At 40.6% G+C, this 24037-nt stretch overlaps 2 protein-coding genes across 3 annotated transcripts in view; both read left to right on the top strand.

The window, feature by feature from the left end:
• Positions 1 to 15574, top strand: part of stard13b (StAR related lipid transfer domain containing 13b) — a gene marked incomplete at its 5' end in the record, with an annotated part of 125996 nt that extends 110422 nt beyond the window's left edge. For both annotated transcript variants that reach the window (XM_083886270.1, XM_083886271.1), the window contains 12 exons: positions 3353 to 3434; positions 6527 to 6590; positions 8018 to 9351; positions 9446 to 9616; positions 10710 to 10869; positions 11104 to 11302; positions 11496 to 11709; positions 12923 to 13037; positions 13134 to 13355; positions 14116 to 14333; positions 14425 to 14601; positions 14726 to 15574. In XM_083886270.1, the coding sequence (XP_083742396.1) occupies positions 3353 to 3434; positions 6527 to 6590; positions 8018 to 9351; positions 9446 to 9616; positions 10710 to 10869; positions 11104 to 11302; positions 11496 to 11709; positions 12923 to 13037; positions 13134 to 13355; positions 14116 to 14333; positions 14425 to 14601; positions 14726 to 14843 (3074 nt within the window). In that variant the 3' untranslated portion in view covers positions 14844 to 15574. The remainder of the gene's footprint in view (positions 1 to 3352; positions 3435 to 6526; positions 6591 to 8017; positions 9352 to 9445; positions 9617 to 10709; positions 10870 to 11103; positions 11303 to 11495; positions 11710 to 12922; positions 13038 to 13133; positions 13356 to 14115; positions 14334 to 14424; positions 14602 to 14725) is intronic.
• Positions 15575 to 19085: 3511 nt separating this feature from the next.
• LOC310925199 (neurobeachin-like) overlaps positions 19086 to 24037 on the top strand; it is a gene marked incomplete at both ends in the record, with an annotated part of 330054 nt that continues 325102 nt past the window's right edge. Inside the window, one exon of the mRNA XM_083887081.1 lies at positions 19086 to 19379. Coding sequence (XP_083743207.1) covers positions 19086 to 19379 — 294 coding nt within the window. The remainder of the gene's footprint in view (positions 19380 to 24037) is intronic.

Raw genomic sequence — 24037 nt, 5'->3', positions numbered from 1 at the left:
CAGAAATGACAAAGACTTATGTAACATGTTCTGTTGAATAAATCGGCTCAAAACCTTTTCCAAAGCTTCAAATTCATAGAAATGGACCATTTCTCTTTGTTTAAGGTCAATTTTTAAGCACTTTGAAAGTCTACTGTGAACACACACATACTCAAAATAATAATTTAACTCTTTGTTTTAGCACAAAAATAGATAGTATTTTGCTGTAAATAGCCACATTTTTGTTGTGCAATATTTCAGGTCTCACACAAAAATCGACGTCCACTTTTCCTGTAGAAACTCAGACTTATTTTCGTCTGACTATTTTGTCAATTAACAATTTGTTATGAAAGACGTGCAGTCACTGGATCAAGCATTTTCAAGCAAATGTCGAGAAATGACAAGACTTATGTAACATATTCTGTTGATGAAATCAGGTTCCAAAACGCATAGAAATCAGAATTTATATTCAGCAACAATGGACCATTTCATTTTGTTTACCTCTTCTAAGGTCAAATTTAAGACACTTTCAGGCACTTTCTTAGTCTATTTTCACACTTTACCAGCACTTTATGTCTGTGAACACATACATTCTCAAAATATTAATTTAACTATTTTATCACATAAAAAAGTTGTATAATATTCAAGGCCTACTTTTCCCTTAGACCCTCAAACTTATTTTCATCGTACTATTCCGACAATTAGCAATTTGTTATGAAAGAAGTACAGTGACTGTTTCAAGCATTTTCAAGCAAATGTGGAGATATTCAGTCGAGTAAATCAGCTTAAAAACCTTTCCAAAACTTAAAAATCATAGAAATCAGAATTTATATTCAGCAACAATTGACCATTTCATTTTGTTTATCTCTTCTGAGGTCAAATTTAAAATGTCTATTTTCACACTTTTCCAGCACTTTATGTCTAAATGTGAACACATACATACTCGACTAATAATAATTTAACTATTTTATCACAAAAAAAGACGTATAATATTCAAGGTCAACTTTCCCTTAGACCCTCAAACTATTCCGTCAATTTGCAATTTGTTGTGAAAGAAGTACTGTTTCACAGTTTCAAGCACTTTCCAAACCTTGAAAACACAACATTAAAATTTTAGCCTTTTCAAGGGTTTTCAAGCACATGTATGAAATCCTTCCGTTATCATTTTCAGAGTAAAGTAACGACTAGTTAGCCAGAGTGTCCATCATGTTTTTTGATCCCTCATTGCTTCCTGACGTCTTTTGTTATTATTATTATTATGATTTCGTCATTACCATATTTGTACTGGGTGTCGTGTGACTGCTTTCTGTGTAAATAATTTACTTTTCTTCCAAAAATTGTGTTTTGTTTTAGCAGTACTTGGAATATAAAGTACACATTCTTGTGTTATATTTAGTTTCAACAGTGTAACACAGCATTATGTGCACCTATACTGTTCTTTCCTTTCAAAATAAGAGCCACCAACTTTGGCCTTTTACCACTTCTGCGTACAAATTTAAAAAATTAGCATACAGTTTTAGTAGTTTTTAGTGTGTAACTTCTGTTGCCAAAACACAGCGTCTGTCGCTGTTAAATCCGTCCTCACCCCCTAATGCTTTAAAGTGTAGCAGACATTTGTTTGCATTTGAAGGTTACGTACTACAGCTTTAAGCATGAAACCTAATGGGGGTGGGGGTTTTTCGGATGTGACTGAACGATTATGTGCAGCGTCATCCGATCCGACGGCCTCGACACACAAAACCACATATTCACCACCTCCATAATGAGCCTCATTTACACAAGTGTCCTCAGAAGGTCTCGGTCCGAGGAACTCGGGGTCGACTCAGACACCACAACACAACACAAGCGGGAACATCAGCCGCTTTTAGAGCCTAATCTTTCCTAAGCTATGGTTACTACATAAACATGTCGTCTCTGCGCTGCTTCAAGACTGAAGTCATGGGAAGAAAGAGCTTTTATCAGAGCTTAAAGTAACTCTGCTCCCTCAGATCTTTGCTTTGGCGCCAGACTTTTGATGTGCTTCAGTGCAATACATGTGTTTGCTGACAGTTTGTGGATAGTAGGAACAGAACTGCCAGTGTTTTGTGTTCTGGATGTTGTGTTTTGGACACAGGCTTGTTATTCAATCGATATCTTGGCATTAGACAACATGAAAAGTGTGTCTTTAATGTCTTTTCCTGGTTTTAAAGGCTGTTGCAGTGTGGGTAATGAGTCAAAGTAGGCAAATATTGTCATATTTATAATATTCCATCCATGTACAAGTTAACAATTCTTCGCTTTTAAGCCGCATTATTTGTATTACAGGCAGTATTGGACAATATTTATTGGCAATTTTATTGTTTCTAACGTGTGTAAATATCCTTTTTTTAAAGGTGCATTATGTAATAAATCATAAAATCCTCCTAATATGTCACAGAGACTCAGGAATAATGTTCATATAACAAACTGAACTCACCAACAACAAGCATTGCATCATTGCAGTCAGTAGAGTCTCAGCTGCCGAGCAACCACGGGTTGCCAGTTACGTCGGAAAACGAAACCTAAAAGACCTCGGTATTTTGAATTTAAATGTAGTAACAGTTTTTGGCCACATTCTTACATATGGCACCTTTAACATTAAAAAGTCACATCATCTAAGTATTTTTGTACAGATCATTATCAGCTAGAATATAAAAAAATATTGTATTTTTAGTTAGTTCCAGAGCAGCGGTCTCAAACTTAGTATATTTATATCAAAATGTTCCTCCTTGATGTCACAATAATTATGTTTGTGAATATATTTCACCAAATTTTAAAATAAAACTTGTTTGTGTTGATATGGAAGGAGATATAATTTACGATAAAAACACATTTATGATGCAAAATTAATCCGTTAATAAAAGAAACATACGTCATCTTCTAAGCACAACCCTCCACCCCGAAACAAAAACATCATGAGCTTTATATTGAGATGCATCTCATAAAAATGTCAAGATCTTACTTGTCAGAGTCTTTTCTCTTAATTGGAAAAGACACTAATGACGAGAACTGAAACGATGAAATGTGTGATATAGCGTTGTTTCAGAGGTCTGTGGTACATTATGTCTCTCAAAGAACAGTCTGTGCTCACTGCTGCTTCTGCTTTTCATAAAGAAACGTAATGACTTCACATAAATGTGGTGGAATGTCAGATTCAGAAGGTCTGGATACAGTCTCTTAAGTTATGTAAGAGGAGGCCCACACACCCAGAGCGCAGCGTTAGCCTCGAGCTACCGTCATTATTTGGGCAAAGTCCGTCTCTTCTCGTTAGCATCACATCACGTCAGTGTTCGTCTGGGAAAAGCTTGTGGTTTCCAGATCTCTCTCTAATCTACTTCTGTTTCTTTTCCCACAGATTCCCAATTTCCAATCGACATTTCTCCAGTGAAGAGAGATCATGACTTTCTGGACAAAGATCTTGTGGAACCTCTTTGCAGGTAGACAGACTTTTGCATTCACGTCAACAAGACCAAGTACCATTTACCCCATTTCTATGCATTTGCTACGATTTGGCCGTTTCTGTTTGTTTTTAAGCAGCATTACACAAAAAGCGTGGGCTTGAATTGGATAAACATTTAAAGGGGATATTGATTATGGCCCAAGGAAGAAATTACAAGGTTTAGTGGTGATCTGGATCCAAATTCAAGACTTTAGTTTTAAAAATCAATCGCTAACCTTGGGAGATGGGGAACGGTATCGACACTGTGGGAAAATGAGCCGCTCTGGTCGAGGTTGAACGCTTACTCTAGTTTGTAATTTGATTAATTCAGTCCATCTCCATCAGTCCTTCAACTGTCACGCATGAAAGAGCCTTGGCCAGAGTCTCCTCATCCAAACATTGATTTCCCTCTGATGTAACTGCTTGACAACTATTGAGTTGGGTCAGACTCTCCCTCCGCCCTTATTTACCAGAGAGTGCAAAGAATATAAAAGTACACAAAGTCAATAACTGGTGGTTCCACATCACTCCTTTAAAGACCAGGACGGTTTTGGACCAAGCCTCCGTGAAAAACGCCGCTTCATTTAACCAACACCGCCGGTAACTATGGCGACCGTCCAGAAGGGGGCGAGCAGGAGTAGCATGAAGGGGACGCATCGCACGCCTCAATATACTGTGACTCTAAACAACCCCCAAGCAACTCATCTGAATTCCAAACCAGACCATGAGATAAATAGAGCGCAATTGGAAACAGTTCCACCTCCAACGTGATTTCGTCCGCCGACTTCCCAGCGTCTCTATGGCAACATAAGGACGGCTTTGTTTGTCGGTTACAAACGCTGCAAAAATAAACACACCGCCCCGACCCGCGGTGTCTCTTGATAGGAGCTAAACTTGTAGATATTTCATGTATGTGTGAGCGCTCGCTCCCTCTGATCCCCGACTGAACAGCCTCCTGTTATAGCAACCGCACTGCAAAACTCTCTAGGCCTGTGGAATAAGGGGCCCTGGCTCAGAAATCCTTCTATCTACTGTAACAATCATGGGAACTTCTTGTCTGTCTAATCCCTCGTCTCATCTGCAGCTCTACAGCGAAGTCATATCCTCAGTCTGAGGCCATTAAACTGCCACAGAACAATACCTTCAGTCTGAGAAAAGCGACTGCTCGCAATATCGGGCGCTGTCGAACCATGTCATTATCTCACCACAAATTAGCTTCTTTTTGTCAGAAGCCGAGGCGTAGTGAGCTGTGTTACTGTAGCTCCTCACCTTTTCCCCTCTGTGCTAATGTTGGGTCTTGTACAGTTCTAATGCGGTTATTTATATTTATGTATATATATATATATATATATATATATATTTATTTATATATATAGCCCAGTTGAAACCTTGACTCACGTACCGCATGTTCCAAGGCTGTGGCTGTATTGTTTATGTATTGCAATGCTTGAAAATGTCTCCAAGGGAGTTAAGTTTCCAGTGACTATATGAGAACTGACGGCTACTACTGTTCAAAAGCTTGGGATCACTAAGAAATGTCCTTATTTTTGAAGGAAAAGCACATTAAATATAACATTAAATTAGTCATAAATACGCTCTATACATTGTTAATGTGGTAAACGACTATTCTAGCTGCAAACGTCTGGTTTTTAATGGCATATGTACATAGGTGTATAGAGGCACATTTTCAGCAACCATCTCTCCAGTGATCTAATCAGTGTATCCTTAAAAAGTCTTAAAACGTCTTAAATCCAATAATTTAAATTTAAGGCCTTAAAATGACAAAAATCTCATAAAAGGTCTTAAATACTATTTTGAAAGGTCTTAAAAATCTATTAACGTTACTTTTATTTAAAACGTGCATAAACTTCAGTTTCTCTTTGAAATGTTTCTATTTTTGAGGATGCCGATAACGTAACTACAACATGGAACTAAAGTCGAGCACTAGCTAGTGTGCCGTGCTCGCGCCGCGGTGTGTTATCACTTAGCATAGCAGTGAGAAAACTTAACGTAAGCCCACAGCTAAGCCGAATTGCTTGCATAAGATGAGTAAGTGCAAGTTCAAAGATTTGTGGCTCCAATTTTCCTTCATGTCTTTTGTACTTTTTTGCCAGTATGGACGTGAAATGGGTCTTAAATTGTATTCATTATGGTCTTAATAAAAAGTCTTAAAAAGTCTTAAATTTGACTTGTTGAAACCTGCAGAGACTCTGTCTAATGGTACATTGTGTTTGCTAATCGCGTTAGAAGGTTATTGGATGATCAGAAAACCCTTGTGCAATGATGTTAGCACAGATGAAAACAGTTTTGTTGGTTCTTTGACGAAAGCAAAGTTTGAAGGCTATAAAAATCATTATTTATAATCATGTCAATGTCTTGACTATATTTTCTATTCATTGTGCAACTCTTTTGATGAATAAAAGTGTGACTTTTAACGTAAAACAGCAACAAATTGTATAGGTGACCACAAACTTTTGAACGGTAACGTATATCTTTAGATTCTAGAGAAGCCGTCACTCAAAATCATGTCTACTCAAGAGTCATGAGTGAAATTCAAGTGAACCCACATAAGAATCTAATCGAGGATTTTGAGGCGTCCACAATCGCGTTGACAAAATTGACATCATGTTTTGTTGACATTAACCTCAGGGAAATGCCCATTTTCCCATCGTCTTCCGTTCACATAGAGCAACAGAGTTTTTGCATAGTCTCTGGTGAAATTACAGTCACTACAGCCGGCTCTGATTAGCCCGACAGATAAAAGAGGCCAAAGCACTTGCTGACCTCAGATTCACCTTTGTGAAAATGACCCTTCAAGCCACTGTCAATTAGATCCAACCCACGGGTGAAAGAGAACAGAACATCTGACAATTACCAGCTGGTTTAGGATAATGCATGAATGGAAACAGCGTTTTTCCCTCTGGGTCTGGTTGTGCATCCAGAACAAAGGCTGATCAGGTTAAAACTTAAATAGCAACCGAGATGAGGTTTTAGTCCCAGAGTGCTCGTTAGAGGCTCTGTGTTCTGGTCTTCTTTTTATTCTCCTGTTTGATCAGAACACTTTTTCATCCTGGTGTGTTTGTGTTTCAGGCGACTCAACACCTTGAACAAGTGTGCATCTATGAAACTGGACGTGAACCTTCCCAAGAAGAAAGTAAGTGCTGACGTGTGGATTGTGATCGTGAACATCAGGACAAAGCTCCTGTGAAAGTTTGACGCAGCACTTTATTTCATTTCAGAGCCTAAATCCACTTAAAATAATATACTTTAATCCCCTGATTGTTCATTCATGTGTGAACAAATTACTCAGACTAGAGTTTCACACCAAAAAAAAAAAGGTGTCATGGTTTTTTGTTTTTTTTTGAAATTCAACACAGAGTAAGTTCCTCTTGGGGTTTGTTATTACTTCACTAGATATGATTGGGTTTCATTTCTATAATATAAGATGAACATCGGTGTCGTCGTAACTTACAAACGAACACGGGTTTAAGTTACGGCGTGTACTTGCCTAATGGTCTTGTCCGTTTAACCTAGATTAAAAGATATTTGAGAATCGCGCCCATTGTTGTCTTCAGCCCTTTCTGAGTATCTTTGATTTTTATCAGTCACCAACGCTGTAATTTAGCTGCAGCGTGACATTTATGACCTTTCATGTCTTGGGCTATTTATGGAAAAGGATTCGAGTGAAAGGAATGGTTTGTCTGGTGTTATATCAATGTGCTCCGATTGTATAATCTTATTAATTCCGAGCAGACACATCCTTTAGCGATTTCCTTAATTTCCTATGTTTCTGTCGGTGTGTGACGCTAAACATGCCTCACTGTGAATGCACACTCTAAACATGGTTTTCTTTTCACATAAAGAGGTAAAATTTTGTTTGAAAAAATATATATTTTTGTGTTATTCCATTTCCATACCATGTGTGATTGTGTTCATTTATAGTGCTCGGCACATTAATGGCGGTTAACGGCGTTAACGCTAACGCCCACATTATGCGCTTCCATGACAACTGACCAGAAAAAGATGCACGTGATGTCATGTTTACGTGTCACGGCACCGGAGTCCATTCACCGTTTACCAGTTAGCTCCTTTAGCTGCGTTAGCTCCTTTAGCGCCGTTAGCGCGCCTAAAGTCAAACTGGAGCGGTCTGTTTATTAAACGAAAAGAGCAGCACTACAAATAACCAACATACCTGTGTACTGTGTATGTGTGTCTCTGTTTTTAAAGTTTAGCGTTACTTAGGAGACTCGTTTTAACAATCTGGAGTCACGTAAACATGATGTCAAGCACTTCTTTTTCCGTTCAGTCATCATGGAAATGCGTCATGGGCAGTACCCAGGACTAGTTAATTATACTACAGTTTAGTTTTGGATGACCATAAACGCTGCAAACAGCTGTTTTTTAATGGAATATGTACATAGGTGTATAGAAGCCTATTTCCAGCAACAATCTCTCCAGTGTTCTGGTACATTGTGTTTGCTAATCGTGTTTGAAGGCTATTGGGTGATTAGAAATTCTACAAATTAGTTTTGGATGACCATAAATACAAACCTCATCTAATGTCCTCTGTTTTTCCCCCAGAGTGAAGACTCTGATGAAGAAGACCTGTTTGCCATCAGCGACAAATGGACCTTTGAGTGGAGCAGCCGTCGCTGGTCGAGGTTACAGGATATCGACTGTCTGCTGGGAGACCACAGAGAGGACCAGCCCTTCAGGGACAGTGTACCTCTGAGGACCACCACCAGCAGTGAGAGTGTTCTGACCGACCTCAGTGAGCCCGAGGTCTCGTCTTTGCACAGCGAGAGCAGCGGGGGCAGCGGTCACCGCGGCCTCAGCACAGAGGACTCGGACTGCTCCAACCGCACCTGCTCGGACTCTGCGGCGATGCCGGACTCCACCGCCCTCACAATGCCTCACATCCCCAAAGACATTGCCCACTACAAGCACGGCAAGACGAGCCGCACCCGCGCCAAAGACTTCTTGAAGCGCATGGAAACGCTTCGCTCTCGGGGAACTCTGGCAAGCGCCCATAAGACGCTAGTCATCAGTTCTCCGGTGGTACAGCAGGAAGCCCGGACACTGAAGACGCTGCACTGTGTTGAAATCCTAAATGGAGACGATGGGACTCCAGAGCCATTGTCCAATAACGTCCCTCCGTCCCAGTGTAGCAGTGACGGTAGCTGCCATTCCAGTGGCAGTGCCGTCAGCTCGCCCAGCTTGAAAGAGCATAAGCCCCATCGGTCTGACTACAAACGTAGTGGTATGTATTTGGAGGACGTAGACATCTTTTCAGACACGCAGGTGAATAAAGTGGCAGAAGAAAATCGCAGGAATGAATTTTGCTCCTATGAAGACTTGGTAGTCCACATTCCTAAAGACCACAAGCCAGGGACCTTCCCAAAAGCACTCTCTATAGAAAGCCTGTCCCCAACCATTGGAGCTTCTATAAACTGGCACACAGGCAGCATGCACCTGGACTCACCGCTCATTTCATCGAGGCCCGTCACCCAGTGCAGCTCCAGAGGAAGTCGCATCAGTGTGTATGATAATGTTCCCGGCTCACATCTGTACGCCAGCACTGGAGACCTGATAGATCTGGAGAAGGAGGACCTCTTCCCTCACCTGGACGATATCTTGTTGCATGTCAATGGTCTTCAGCAGATCGTGGACCACTGGTCTAAGAATGTGTTACCTGGAGGAGAAGGGATGTTGCAGGTGGATGGTGTGAGGGAAAATACAGTAGGTCTCCAGTCCTCCAGTCAGATCACACTGGACTTTGAGGGGAATTCAGTCACTGAGAGCCAGACGACACCGAGTGATGGGGACAGAGACCGAGTATCACTGGAGACGGAATCGACGAGGCTCAGGGAACGAAGGGATTCTGGAGTAGGTGCTTCACTCACACGACCCAATCGGTAAGAGAATTATTTATATAAAAGAAAGTGAAACAGAAATCTCCTTTGAACAACAAGAGAGATAATTTTCTTTTTCGCTGCTGTTTCATCTCAGGTTGCGATGGCCCAGCTTTCAGATATCTAATCGCCTCAGTCACTCCGTGGCGTCGCTGCAGATTACCAACCAGTCAGCAGGACAGTTGAGCTTGTTGCAGAAGTTCTCTCTGCTGCGTCTCACTGCAATCATGGAGAAGTTCTCCATGTCCAACAAACATGGTTGGACTTGGTAAGTTTAAACTTGCAAATGTGCAACTTTCAATGCATTGTTTTCTTTATGATTCAAAGATTTTATCTGGGTTGATTTTTACATTTTTGTCCAAAAAATACATTATATAACTAGATTCCCTTTTGGTTCGAAGCTGTAATTGTTTCATATTAAGTTTACATACATGATTTCCAACTTAATGACAACAATTCAGCAGCCAGACACAAGCAATGGCATACTTAGCTAAGCTCTGCCTTGTTAGCATGAGCTAGCGTTAATGATGACAGCTATGAGCAGAACCCTGCTTTGTTTACGACACACAAAAGCCCAGTTAAAGTACAGACTATAACTGATGTTAACCATTGTGTGTTACTAACCTCTGCTTTGTTAATGACCCACAAAAGCCCAGTTAAAGAGCAGACTACAACTAACGTCAGCCAAACCACCACCTGTTAGCATGAGCTAGCTTGAGGCTGGATGTGAACAGACCCCTGCTTTTTTAAAGACACACAAAAGCCTCATTAAAGAGCAGACTACAGCTAATGTTAACCATGGTGTGTTACTAACCCCTCATGTGTTAAGTAAACACAAAAGTCCAGTGAAAAAACAAAAACAACAACAGACACAGCTTTAGTTTGCAGAAGTACCACCAGTTCAGTTAGCATGAGCTAGCTTGAGGCCGGATGTGCACTGACTCCTGCTTTTTTAAAGACACATATGCCAGATTAATCATTTTGAATGTTTTTTTTTGTAATTAAAATAGGTTTTTAGCTTCTTAAATGTTAATATTTTCTGGTTTCTTTGCTCCATGTAACAAAGAAATCATTAAACTGGAATAATTTTGTTTTGTGGACAATACAAGACATTTGAGAAGAAACGGGGATCAACAATTTTCAACATTCACCCATAAGATTACTCTACTAATCGAGAAAATAATTGACTGGTTAATCGGTGATGACAACAATCATTAGATTCAGCCCTTTAAAATCACAAAACCAGGATTTCATGCAAACCATTGTTTAAGGCAAGATTATTAAATGAGAATACTTTTCTTTCTTGCATTGACAGCATTCTCTCCAGTGCTCAGAGATGTTTTTGTTCTCGTTTCTCTTAGGTCTGTGCCAAAGTTTATGAAGAGAATGAAGGTACCAGATTATAAGGATAAGAACGTGTTCGGGGTTCCTCTCATCGTGCACGTACAGCGTTCTGGTCAGCCACTTCCCCTCGGCCTGCAGCAGGCTCTGCGCTACCTCAGAAGCCAGTGTCTGGATCAGGTCAGTTCCAGCAAAACACACGATCTCCGGTTACATTCGACTTCCATTCCAGTTCAAATGTTACGTAAGAGATGGTTGTGTTTATCGTGTGTGTACAACACGGTGTTAGGTTTTTAGGCCACAAAGGTTGACACGGTGTAGTAACAAATCCGTTTAGTGGAACTGCGGAAACAATGACATTGCGTGTTACCGCGAGCTGTCCCGCTGACATCCACACCCGTGTTTTGCCTCCAGGTGGGCCTCTTTCGTAAATCGGGGGTGAAGTCTCGGATTCAAGCTCTGAGGCAGATGAACGAGAGCTCTCCGGATGACGTGAACTACGAGGATCAGTCTGCGTATGACGTGGCCGACATGGTGAAGCAGTTCTTCAGGGATTTACCTGAGCCTCTGCTCACCAGCAAGCTGGGGGAGACCTTCCTCCATATCTACCAATGTAAGAACATACTGTACATATTTCCTTTTACTATGCATAATATCATGCTCGATAATACCACTTTTTTGTGACAAAATACAGGCAGGTAATCTCTTGCTAACATATTCTGCTTCTATAAAGGAAAACCACAAAATGGCAGTTAAACACTCAGCTGATTGCTGATTCTCTAAGTCATATTTTCTGCGTTTTGCAGATGTGCCAAAGGACCAAAGGTTGCAGGCTGTCCAGGCAGCCATTATGCTGATGTCGGACGAAAACCGAGAGGTTCTGCAGACGCTGCTCTGTTTCCTCAGCGACGTCACGTCCTCCGTGGAAGAGAACCAGATGACGCCGATGAACATCGCCGTGTGCCTGGCGCCATCGCTCTTCCATCTCAACATACTCAAGAAAGACAATCTCTCACCCAGGTACATTCTCCCCCCCCCCCCAACGTAATGCTGCAAGTTTTCAACTTTACGTCAGTGCTGTTAAACGTTAGCGGCGTTTAACGGTGTCAACATTAACGAATGATGCGATTCCATGGCGACTGACCGGGGAAAGACGTGACTCCCGATTGTTAAAATGAAACCCTAACCCTAAAGTAACGCTTAACTCTAAAAACAGAGGCACACATACGCAGTTACACAGGTGCACTAGTTATTTGTTTCCGTTAATAAACAGACCGCTCCAGTTCGACTGTAGGCGCGCTAAAAGGAGCTAATGCAGCTAACCGAGCTCACTGGTAAACGGTGCCTAGACTCTGGTGCCGCGACACATAAACATGACGTCACGCGTGTCTTTATCGGTCAGCCGTCATGGAAACGCGTCATGCATTAATGTGCGTTAACGTTGATGCCGTTAGCGGCGGTTAACATTGCCAGCACTACTAAGATCTCCATATTTAACAGAGGCTGTGTTAGACAGTACGCTTCGCGGCACGTAAACATGAGGTCATGCGCATCTATTTCTGGTCAGTCGTCATGGAAACGTGTCGTGCGTTAACGCGCATTAACGTGCGTTAGCCTTTTGCACAGAAATACTTTATATACAAAGTCAAAGCACGAACACTTGGCGAAGACTTCACCTCATACAATGACGTGAAAACCTCAGGTGGTGTTTGGATAGAAGGTCTGAGAAACGCTGATCTACAGAGTTTTTGTGAACATAAATAGCACAAAAACATCAGAAAATAGTCATCTCGCGATGCAAGAAGTTGCGTTTGCAGTGACCACTGCATCACAAACATCCTCAGACTTCCTTCCATTCTGCAGACTAACGAAGAGGACGCACGTTATGCATTAGCCTGCTACTTCCTGTATGATTACCTTCACCTTTGACTCCATAAAGACAAACATAAAGGGCTTACAGAGTCTTAGCTCTCAGCGGTGCAGTAGATTACTGTCTCTCTGGCCCACGTTTAAAAGGACACGACTCTCTTTTTTTTACGAGTTCATGCTGTGTACAAACAAAGCTAAGCTCTCTAATTTACCATGTTGAAATTATTGCTGTGGGGATCAAAAGAGTGTCCTGCAGAGCGGAGGAAGGGTTTATATACTGTGTTTTTGTGAGCGCGATGACCCTGGGACTCGTTCTGGCTTAATAAGTTCTCTCTCTCTCTCTCTCTCTCTCTCTAATCCTCAGGGCCATGCAGAAGAAGTACGCCACCGGCCGGCCGGATCAGAAAGATCTGAATGAGAACTTGGCAGCGACGCAGGGTCTCGCTCATATGATCGTCGAGTGCAATCGTCTCTTTGAGGTACAAGAAGCTGCAGTCGACGTGCAGCGAGATACCGCCGGCCTCCGTATGACGCTGCTGTGAGTCTTACTTCCTGCTTTTGATTTCGCCAATCAGATCCCCCACGAGATGGTCACTCAGTCGCGTAATTCGTACGTGGAGGCCGACTTGCACGCGCCGACGATTTTCGACCTGTGCAAGCAGCTGGAGGACGACGACGGCACGTACCAAACGCACATGGAGGGGAGGCTACAGAACCTGGTCAAAGAGGCCCGGGAAAAGTCCAAATACTGGGTGTCGTGCAGCAGCTCTGACAACACAGAGCTCTACTACAAGAAGGTTTGTGCTTCTTACCATGGTTAAATAGTTAAAGGTATAGTTCAGGTTTTTGGGAAAAAGCTATTTTGGCCACTTAAAAAAAGGCTAACAATAAACTCAACATCTGCTTAAAGGTGTCATATGTAAGAATGTGGCCAAAGACAGTTACTACATTCAAATTCAAAATACTGAGGTCTTTAAGGTTTCGTTTTCTGACATAACTGGCAACCCATGGTTGCTCGGTAGCTGAGACTCTACTGACTGCAATGATTGGTAGACGGCGGTAGGTGGCGCCACGTGCCAAAACATGATTTGCAGTCTGCAAAATATTTTTTTAATGCAAATATTTTGTCTGTACTGTTGTTGTTGGTGAGTTCAGTTTGTTATATGAACATTATTCCTGAGTCTCTGTGACATATTAGGAGGATTTTATGGACAGTTGATTTAAATTTATTACATAATGCACCTTTAAGTGACATATATTATTTGAGGCTGCTTAGGCTAGAAACGCATATATGCTGCTGCACCAAATTCCATAGAGAAATCTGTTTTAGCTCACAGCTGCTTGTCTACTGGTGTCTCATTTGGTAAGTTTATTCCAGCTAAATAAACCCAAAAAATATGTTTTAAACACCGAAATCACAGGAGAGCACATTTGAGGAAGCAGTGGATGATCAACTGTGCTGTGATTTAAAATTGAGGGTTTTCTCTATGGACTCTATGGTGCAGGTTACAATACTGATCAAAATAAGCGTAACCTGTGCCTTTGTGTGCGATTCAGGTGGGAGACGGGAATCCTTTAAGACGTTGGCGAGTGTCTGTGGAGGTGGAGGCGCCGCCGTCTGTCGTGCTCAATCGGGTGCTGCGAGAGCGCCACCTGTGGGACGTCGACCTGCTGCAGTGGAAAGTGTGCGAGACCCTGGACAAGCAGACTGAACTGTTTCAGTACGTCCTCAACCGCATGCCGCCGCACCCCAGCAGGGACTTTGTGGTTCTGAGGTAACACATTACCTTAGCTTTGTTCACGAGTAGTTTGAGATTTATTTTCTTTCAGAGCAAACACTCAATCTCTTTCTTGGTGTTATTAAAGGTCATGGAGGACAGACTTGCCCAAAGGTGCCTGCTCCCTGGTTTCTGTGTCCATAGAGCATGAGGATTGTCCTTCCATCGGAGCGGTACGAGCTATTGTCCTGGAGTCCAACTACCTGCTGGAGCCTTGTGGCTCTGGGAAGTCCAGACTAACTCACATCTGCAGAGTGGACTTAAAGTAAGTCCTGAGTGATCTGTTAGTCGATTCTATGCGCTGTGCTCACAGGGATTCATCAGATCCAACCTCAAAATTGGTGAAATCACTGAAAACACATGGTTGATTCTGATTTATTTGATTTCAGAGGGAGGACTCCGGACTGGTACAACAAAGCCTTTGGTCACCTTTGTGCCGCAGAAGTTGCCAGGATCCGCAATTCCTTTCAGCCCCTGATCACAGACGGACCAGAGACCAAAATCTAAATACTCTCTCAGAGTCAAATCATCGACTGGACCCCAGAAAAAAAGCACAGTTTATTTGAAAATCATTTGTTCTTGCACAGCGATTTAAAAAAAAAAAGAGAGAGAGAACGAGTCGTATGTAGGTGTTGACCATAATTACTTATCGGGAAATTAATCATCCTGCCAATATTGTTAGCATTAGGAGTTTATTTACCTTAATATTGCTAAACATACATGTATATTATTATTATTTTAATAATTATTATCTTTGATAATGTTATTGTATTACTGTCGCTATAATCTACAATGTCTACGACATTCAAGCTCTTAAACGCTTCCGGGAAGCTTTGTTATTCTTTCATTCAGTCATTCATCCTTTCATCTGAGATTTAAAGCTATAATTATTATGTTGTACACTGAAGTGTATGTAAATATATATGTGTGTGTGTGTGTGTGTGTGTGTGTGAATATATGCTGTAAATGCAAACAAGATGTATCTATTGTATATATGTGACGGGATATATAAAAAAAGTACCTTTTGTTAATTTCCTATATATTGATTAATTCATGGTGCCAGCCTTCCTGTAATTCATATGGTACAAAGTTGTAAACTGGTTTTACTTTGCTTCAGTATTGCCATTATTATTATTATTATTATTATTATTATTTGTTTTGTTTTTTTCAATGGGTGTTATTTTATTGTTGAACCTCGACCTCCTACGGTTCTGGAAAGACTGACTTAAGGTGTGACTCGATCATACCTGCTTTATGGTACTGTTCTGTGCCGTGTCAAAACAAGAGACATCATTTTTTTAATAAACAAAAAATATGAAACATATTCTTATCATAAATCCATTATTTGTCTAAATGGGTGTGCATTTATTTTGAATATGAAGAATAATGCATTATTATTATTATTATTATTATTATTATTATTATTAATTACACTAAAAACATAATTTTCTGTGCTCTGGGATGATGGGGACCTCTACTGGCCATTTGGTGGAAGCACAACATTGGGAGTCCACATTTGGTAAAAAGTGGTAAAAATAATCGTTAAAAACACCTTTATGCCTATTAGTAACTGTACTAACTAAGGTTTTTGTACATGTTGTTGACTCACAACTCTCTGGGAGTATCTTAACACTATTCCTCCCAATGATATATCTATTTATTTTGTGTTTTGTTGACATTTGTAGAGAACATATTGGTCCCAAAATCTCCCATAGCTTTTCATTTCCTTTGCACACAGCGGCCATTTTGACAGCTCACAGTTGTAATTAATCAAATTAGTGACAGCTGAGTTCAGTATTACATGTTGTGTTAATATGATCAACGACACCTGAGCTTTTCCTGCCTAAACATTTCAAAATACCACAAACTGGACACATTTAGTTGAAGTTTGGTGAGTTTGGTGAACTCCAGTATTTACTGTTTCTTTTTTTCTATCGATTTAAAAACCTAAAAACAGTTTAAAATTCGCATCTGTAGCTTGTTAGCTAGCAGATAGATGGATAAACAAGGAAAGATAAACGTTTGTGTACTGATAACAATACAAATACAACCATATAACGTTAATTAGGGAGCTAGCTAGCAAGTGCAAGCTAGCTAGCTAGCTAGCTAGGTAGGTAGCTAGAACCCCTGAGTGGAAATTTGTGACTTAGGACATTTAAAATGTTAGTCAAACAATACATGGTTAACGCAATAAAAATGTTATAGATAAAATAAATAAGAGTCTTAAAATAATATTGTTAAAAAGTGTTAAAAAAAATAGTAGTGACCTTGTACATTTACTAAGCTAATTAATTAGCTTATGTACCTGTTAAGGATATGGCTGATTATAATTGCAGTAGATTAGTTGTGAGTTGTAGCAGCATAAGGACACTTATAACTATGCAAACAATGCACAATGAAGACAATTAAGCATGCTATCGGTAAAATAAGAATCTTAAAAAGTCTTAATTTAAAATAAGAATAAAAAAAGAAGTGTGATATGTAGCAGTAAAGTGACAGCATAGATAAAATGAAATGTGCTAAATTAGAGCAAATGAAACTCTACTTGCACTTGTCAAGAACATAGTTAATTATAATTCTGTCATCTCTTGAGACCAGCACATTTATTTTTGTAATGTGGGATGTACATTGCATGTGCTATACTTGCTGACTTAACAGTCCCTGATGTAGGTAATTGCAGTTATAATTAATTGCAGGTTACAGTAATTGTACAGTATAGAGCAGCTGTGTTGAAGCATCTGTTCTGTTTCCCTGCTAATGTATTCTTTTTCTCCCCCTCCTTTACTTTATAAGTCTTTAGTCTAGCCTTCCAGCACAAACACAATGTCATTTTTCTCCACTAGATGGCTCTTTCTTTCATTTTTACTGTATCTTATCCTACGTAGGACAAAAAAATATGAACCTATTGGGATTAATTCAGGACCTGACTGAGGTAAAGTATCAGTTCAGACATGATTATGAAAGTAAAGTGATCATTCAAACCAAAACAAACACCATGGAAATCATCAATCATCTCTTCTGTATCAAATTCCCTGCCTTTCGGTTGCAGATAACCAGACAAATGAGCCTTTATTAATATTCTTCCAGCCATTTATGTTGTCATGATTCTTGTGGATATAAAAAGATATTATTAAATACATTGCTATGCTGAAACGGGAGAATAAAAACATGCAATCCATTCTTGTAATGATAGCTTTAAGTGTTTGTGACTAATTTGATCACGACTGGAAATTAAGATGCTCTTCCATTTGTCAAAATATTAAATTACTCTTCCTTTTCTCACATTCTGAGTGGGCAAAATGATGTGATTATCAATTATTCCGTGTAGCATTGCATCAAATGAAATTCATTTAATGTGCAGTACATAAAATATAATATATATACAGCTGCACCAAACCTGGCAGCATTTCTACCTCTGAATCCGTGCTGACGCAGATCAGTCGTAAAATGTAATCTCAGTCAGGGTTGTTGCCCAACTGTTACTGAATTTACAAAATATGGACGGAGAAAGAAGTCAAACTTAAGAAATGTAACAGAAAAACTGAGAAATCGTCTGTGTGTGCTCCAAATGTTAACGTTTTCATTGAGTCGGGGCCAAACCTGCCTATAAACAAAACAAGCAGCCACTAGGGGGCTCCCAAATCGACAGAGTACATTTTCTTTCTCAGAATAGTCACTATTTTTTAGAATTCTGAAATGAATATGTCAAGTTTAAAAAGGTGCAAATTTAAAGGGGGAGAATCTATGCAGCGTTCATAGTTTGTCCATTGTAGGCTACTGTAAAAACATGTTGGCCCGAATTGGCTGCCCCCGATAAAATAATCTGTTCTATTTGTCGTCAGAAGTTGGAATTTCCAAGTTGGAAGTCGGATATCTAACTCAGGAAGCTCCGCGTCTTGTGTGCTCAAAATATCACGTATCGCATTTTATTTTAACAACAGCTTCTCGTGATGCGATAAACTTGGTGGTGACATCACTTTCATCACAAAAAAAGGGCTAGCTAGAGATAGGAACGCGGCCATGTTTTTTGCCGATTTCTACAACATTTTTCGACTTCCGATGTTAATGGAACACAACGTAAAAATATAACAGTTTCTTACCAAAAAGTAATCCTACAGCATGTCGTCCAAAATTTACCAAAAAGTCAGACTATAGCATGTTGTCCAGAATTTGACCAAAAAGTCAGACTATAGCATTTCGTCCAAAATTTGACCAAATAGTCAGACTTTAGCATGTCTTACAAACATAGGTGGCCCAACATATAACAGTAAATACAACATATTTTGGCGTAACGAAAAAGGCATAATTCATACAACCAGGTGATTGTACACGTATAAAATGTTTTAATTTTATCTTCATTATCTGCCAAATTAGAGTATGTTCATCTCTTAGATTGTACATTTTAAAATTATAAATTATTTATTGATTTTATTTACTCATAATATTCTAAAAGAAAAAAAAAAGAAAGATAGAGTGGACTCGCCGACAGGGGGCAGCAACACAGACAAAGTGAGCAACACACAGTCAAACACACGCACACACACACACGGTGGGTCAGTTCATCGACATCTCACACATGAAGAGTGGATTAATCTGAAGAGAAGAAGAAGAAAGAGAATATTCTCTTGTCAGTGTTTTGTTTTTGTTTGTCATCATTCAAACCATCACACTTTTCCTCGGAGTCTCTTCTTCTCCTCACACGGATTTTCTTTCTTTCTTTTTTTTTAATCCCCGGTGCAGGTGGACGAGATGACGAGCGAGACGCCGGTGACAGCAGCGATGATGCCGGGCTCGCTGTCGCTCTCGCACCGTCCAGGTCACCGGCAGCACGGGGCTCGTGTCCCCGCAGAGGAGACGATGGTGATGCCCGGCGCTGCTGCTGCTGCTTCTGCTGCTGCTGCTTCTCCGCTGCTTCTCCCGCCTGGGATTATCAATCCGTCGCTGCCAATCCGGAATATCAGGATGAAATTCGCGGTCCTCGCCGGACTCATTCAGGTCGGAGAGGTGAACAACCGGGACACTGTGGAGACTGTTCTGAACCTGGTGAGTGGATTTAGATGAATATTCTGCTTTTGTCACTTCATGACTGTGGAAGCTTCTGCTCAATGTTATTCAATGACAATTCAACGCGATATAAAATTAGATTTATTTTTTTTATTGATTCGCTTCAGGCATTTGAAAATATACACAAATATGGCCAAAAATGTTAATAGAAAAAAAGTTTAAAAATCAGACCACAAGTCATTTATTTAAGGATAACGTTTTGCTCCTGAGGGAAAGTTGAAGAAATAATTTATTTGGTGCTTTTAATCTAATTTATGGACGTCATTCATCAACATCGATGCTTTAGTGTTGTGATATTGAACTTGACAAATGCTCTGTAATTGAATTATTGCTCGGTTCTTGGAGGAAGGAATACTCTTTAGCGTACAGTATACACTAAATGGTAAAAGTATGTGTTTGTGTGTGTGTTTTTTTTTTTTTATATTCTCACGTGTACAGGAAACTGTATGTGAGAAACTATACACTGAACATCTCACACATACATTCATTCATTCACAAAGTGATATTAACACAAAATCAGGTTACAGTTTTGAAGTTCAACAGGATCGATCTGTGTTTGCTGGTAAAAATCGATGACCTTTCTGAGGTGACTCAACTCTGTGCAGCTCGATCCTGAATGAGGGTTTGGATCAGACTTTTCTTTGGTGACTCAGACTCAGATGACTGAGGACTGGAATTGGGACTTTTCTTTGGTCATTTTGAAATCTGGAGACGTAACTCTGACTCATCTCTGATTGTCTTTGGTTATTCACAATCAGAACACTGCAGATTGTGGACTTGAATCCAACTTTTCTTTTGGGGAATTTCACTCAGAAATCTGGGGTCAGGACTTAGACGTTTCCTTGGTCAATTTGAACTCTGACTTTTCTTAACTTAAAGCACTGGAGACTTAACTAGAGCTGCAACTAACGATTATGTTGGTAATGGATTAATCTGTCGATTATTTTCTCAATGAATTGATGAATCGCTTAGTTCATAAAATGTTAAAAAAACGTAGATCAATGTTTGTCAAACCTGGAAATGATGATGTTCTCGAAAGTCTTGTTTTGTCCACAAACCAAAATGATTCGAATGTTTGAATGATTTCTTTGTTTATGTGGAGTAAAGAAGCAAAGAAAATATTCACATTTAAGAAGCTAAAACAATCAGAAATATTGTTTTAATCATGAATAAAGCTTCAAACCAATTATCGATTATCAAAATAGTTCAGTATCAATAGTTCAATACTTCTACATCTGATTTTTCTCTGGTGACTCCGAACCCTGGGGACTCAATTCGGACATTTCTTCTCAACTCCATGGACTTGACTTGGACTTTTCTTTGGTAACGCAAAACACCGGGGACTTAATCTGTCTAGAAAACTTTGACTTTTATTTGACGACTTTGACGCAGTGCTCTGGGGGACACTCTTTATTACCTAACATAGACCTGTCTTTGGTGACTCGAGAACACTCTGGACTAAGACATGTCTTCAGTGACTCAGCACACGGGGGACTTAACTTAAACTTGTCTTTGGTGACTTGGAACAACACTCTGGACTTGATACTTCCCCGACTGCGTCCCCTCGAGCCTTCATAGTTCTCCGTGGTGGTGCCGGATACGCACTGCAATTTCCCTGCTCGATCAGTAGGGGTCCCTATGCAAGGTTGTTGTGTTTCTGGCTACAGTGAGCAATGGCGTCCGAGAAATAAATATTTTTCTGTGTCCCGGAACACAGTTTTATGATAATTTGAGGCGAGAAATTAGCCATTTAGAGCATTGGTTCTCAAAGTGCGGCCCGGGGGCCAATGGCGGCCCGCAAAAACATTTCTGGCGGCCCACAATGAATTACATTTGATAGTTTTAATCCAGGAGGTACTAAGTTTGTTAAATGTTTATTGGACATTACTGGATACAGACCAATAAGTGTAAACGGTAGAACTGCAATCTGGTCATTAAAATGATTACAAATGGGATTTCTTTATTTTTTTTTTCCTTTTCTTTTCTTTGGTGGCCCTCAGTCCAAATTTGGGTTCCTAAAATGGCCCTCAGGTATCAAAACTTTGAGAACCCCTGATTTAGAGTCTAAACATGTGGTTTGTGTATTAAGATATGACGTATTTATAGTTTGGCAGCGACGTTGTCGGCGGTGATCAGCTCCTACTCTGCAACCGACGTATAGCACCTTTACGCAGGAGTATAAATTGTGTTTAAGCACACAGTGGACTTAACTTAGACTTGTCTTTGGTGACTCGGAACACTCTGGACTTGACCAGGACATTTCTTCCACGACTCTGCACAATGTAGACTTTGTTTAAACTTTGTTCTTTGGTGACTCGGAACACTGAGACCTTGAATAAGTCTTTTCTTCGGTGACTCAGCACATGGGGGACTTAACTCGGACTTGTCTTTGGTGACTCGGAACACTTGGGGACTCAACTTGGAATCCTTCTCTTTAATGACTCAGACTCAAACACAGAACTTTAAAAGTGCTACACGAGTGCTTGGTCTCACTGGTAAGAGATTATAAATGGAATATATATACAGTACGTCAAATTTAATTTATGTTGAAGAATGACGGAGACTCCAGCTGTTGGTAAGATATGGTGGCTGATCAATGCAGACTTTAATGAACCTTTTTGTGTGTCCACTTTTAACTGAAGTAAGAGAACTTATGGGACGGTTACCCTCGCTGCAGTAATATCAACCCAGGGAGCACTTCACTGATGCCTTTTCTCCCCATTGTTGCTGCGAAATAAGAGGAGAATGAGAAGTAATGAAGTGTCGACTCGGAGAGGTTTGGGGATTTGAGGCCATAGTTAGTCTGGGTTTGGCAAATGAGGGCAGTTTCCTCTGTTGTTACAATTTAACACCGTGTAAAGAGAGCGTGTTGCACCAGCTCCCACATTCTGCTGCGACCAGTCGCTCAAGTGCAACAGCAGAGCATGTTTGCAGTCGCTGGCTTCTCCTTCGCGGCACACAGGAGATTAATTACGACTTGTTCTGGCACAACTGAAATCCACTTTGGAGAGTAGGACAAATTGTAGCCCGTGGCATGTTCAGACAGGAGCGTAGTAGCACTGCTGTAGCTGGATCCTCTCACACTGTGTCCTCTCACACTTGTCACTGGGAAGGTGGAAAAGATGCAGCACCGTGAAGTCCACCTCATTCTTTCTGTCACCAATTATCTTGAGGAGAGATTACACAATAATTTCTCTGACCACGTCCTTGAGTGTGTCGACTGAACCCAACCAGAACCTAAATGTCCAATCTTGGACGTTTTGTGTGAGACTGACAAAATACTTTGCACAGTTATGGCAATTTTCCATTGTACAGATCTAGCACTACTCGACTCTACCCTGCTCAGTTTGGTAAAAGTCACAACGCTTTCCATTACTTCATAGTACATCCTCAACGTGGGCCAGGTCGTCATAGCGTGACACACAAACTAATGACTTGTAAAGCAGTTGTTTTGGGTGTTAATGAATCATAGGAATCTGTTTTAAAAAGGTTTGTTCGCAGAATCGTTCAGTACTTAAATACCACTTAACGGGTTGTGATTCGGCTCATGATCGGCAGCTTTCGGCATCTGTCACTAAACACAGCCTCTGTTAAATATTGAGATTTTAGTAGTGCCGGGAACTTTAACCGCCACTTACGGCGTCAACGCTAACACACATTAACGCATGACGCGTTTCCATGACGACTGACAAGACACGCGCAATGTCATGTTTATGTCCCGCGGCACCGGAGCCCAGCCACCGTTTAACAGTTAGCTCTGTTAGCTGCGCTAGCTCCTTTAGCGCCTACAGTGGAACTGGAGCGGTCTGTTTATCAAACGAAAAGAGCAGCGCTAAACATGAGCAGCGTACCTGTGTACTGCGTATGTGTGCCTCTGTTTTTAAAGTTTAGAGTCACTTTAGAGACTCATTTTAACAATCAGGAGTCACGTAAACATGACGTCACGCGTGTCTTTCTCCAGTCAGTCGTCATGGAAACGCGCCATGCGTTAATGTGCGTTAACGTTGACGCCTTTAACCACCGTTAACCACCGCGAACCGTTGTTAACGCATTAACGTGCCCAGAACTAGATTTTAGACATTTCTTTTACTAAATTTTGGAGATTAACGCATGTTTTTCAAAAATCGATGTCTTTTTAATCTAGATCTGCAGTTTGGCATTGTTCGACTTGGAGATAAAGTCAGAGAAGCAAGGTTGAGATGGTTTAGATAGGGACTATATTGGACAAAGGAGAGACCACAGATAAGGTTCATTGGTGTTGTGAAAGAGACCATAAGAACAGTTGGTGTAACAGAAGATCCGCTGTGGCGACACCTAAAGGGAGAAGCCGAAAAAAGAAGAAGATTAATTCTTGTTGAACTGTGACCACTGATAACTATTAACACAATCCAACCATGGTGGTTTATTTTGAGTCATTGTGGAGGAAAAGGATAACATCCACCTGTGTGATGCGTTCACTGTCCTGTCATGAATAGTAAACCCCAGTTCTCAGCAGATCGACAGATCAGGTCAATCACTTCTCAGTTTCTACTCGTGATCATGATCTTATTTTCTACACGTTTGCCCACATTTTTGTCTCATTATCTGTGCTCTAATATCCACCAGACACAGATCTTATCTGAGACATTTCTCCTTTC

Source organism: Microchirus variegatus (assembly GCF_963457635.1).
Source record: "Microchirus variegatus genome assembly, chromosome: 3".
Taxonomy (NCBI): domain Eukaryota; kingdom Metazoa; phylum Chordata; class Actinopteri; order Pleuronectiformes; family Soleidae; genus Microchirus; species Microchirus variegatus.
Note: the sequence above shows the minus strand (reverse complement) of the source record. Positions and strands in the feature narration are given on the sequence as shown.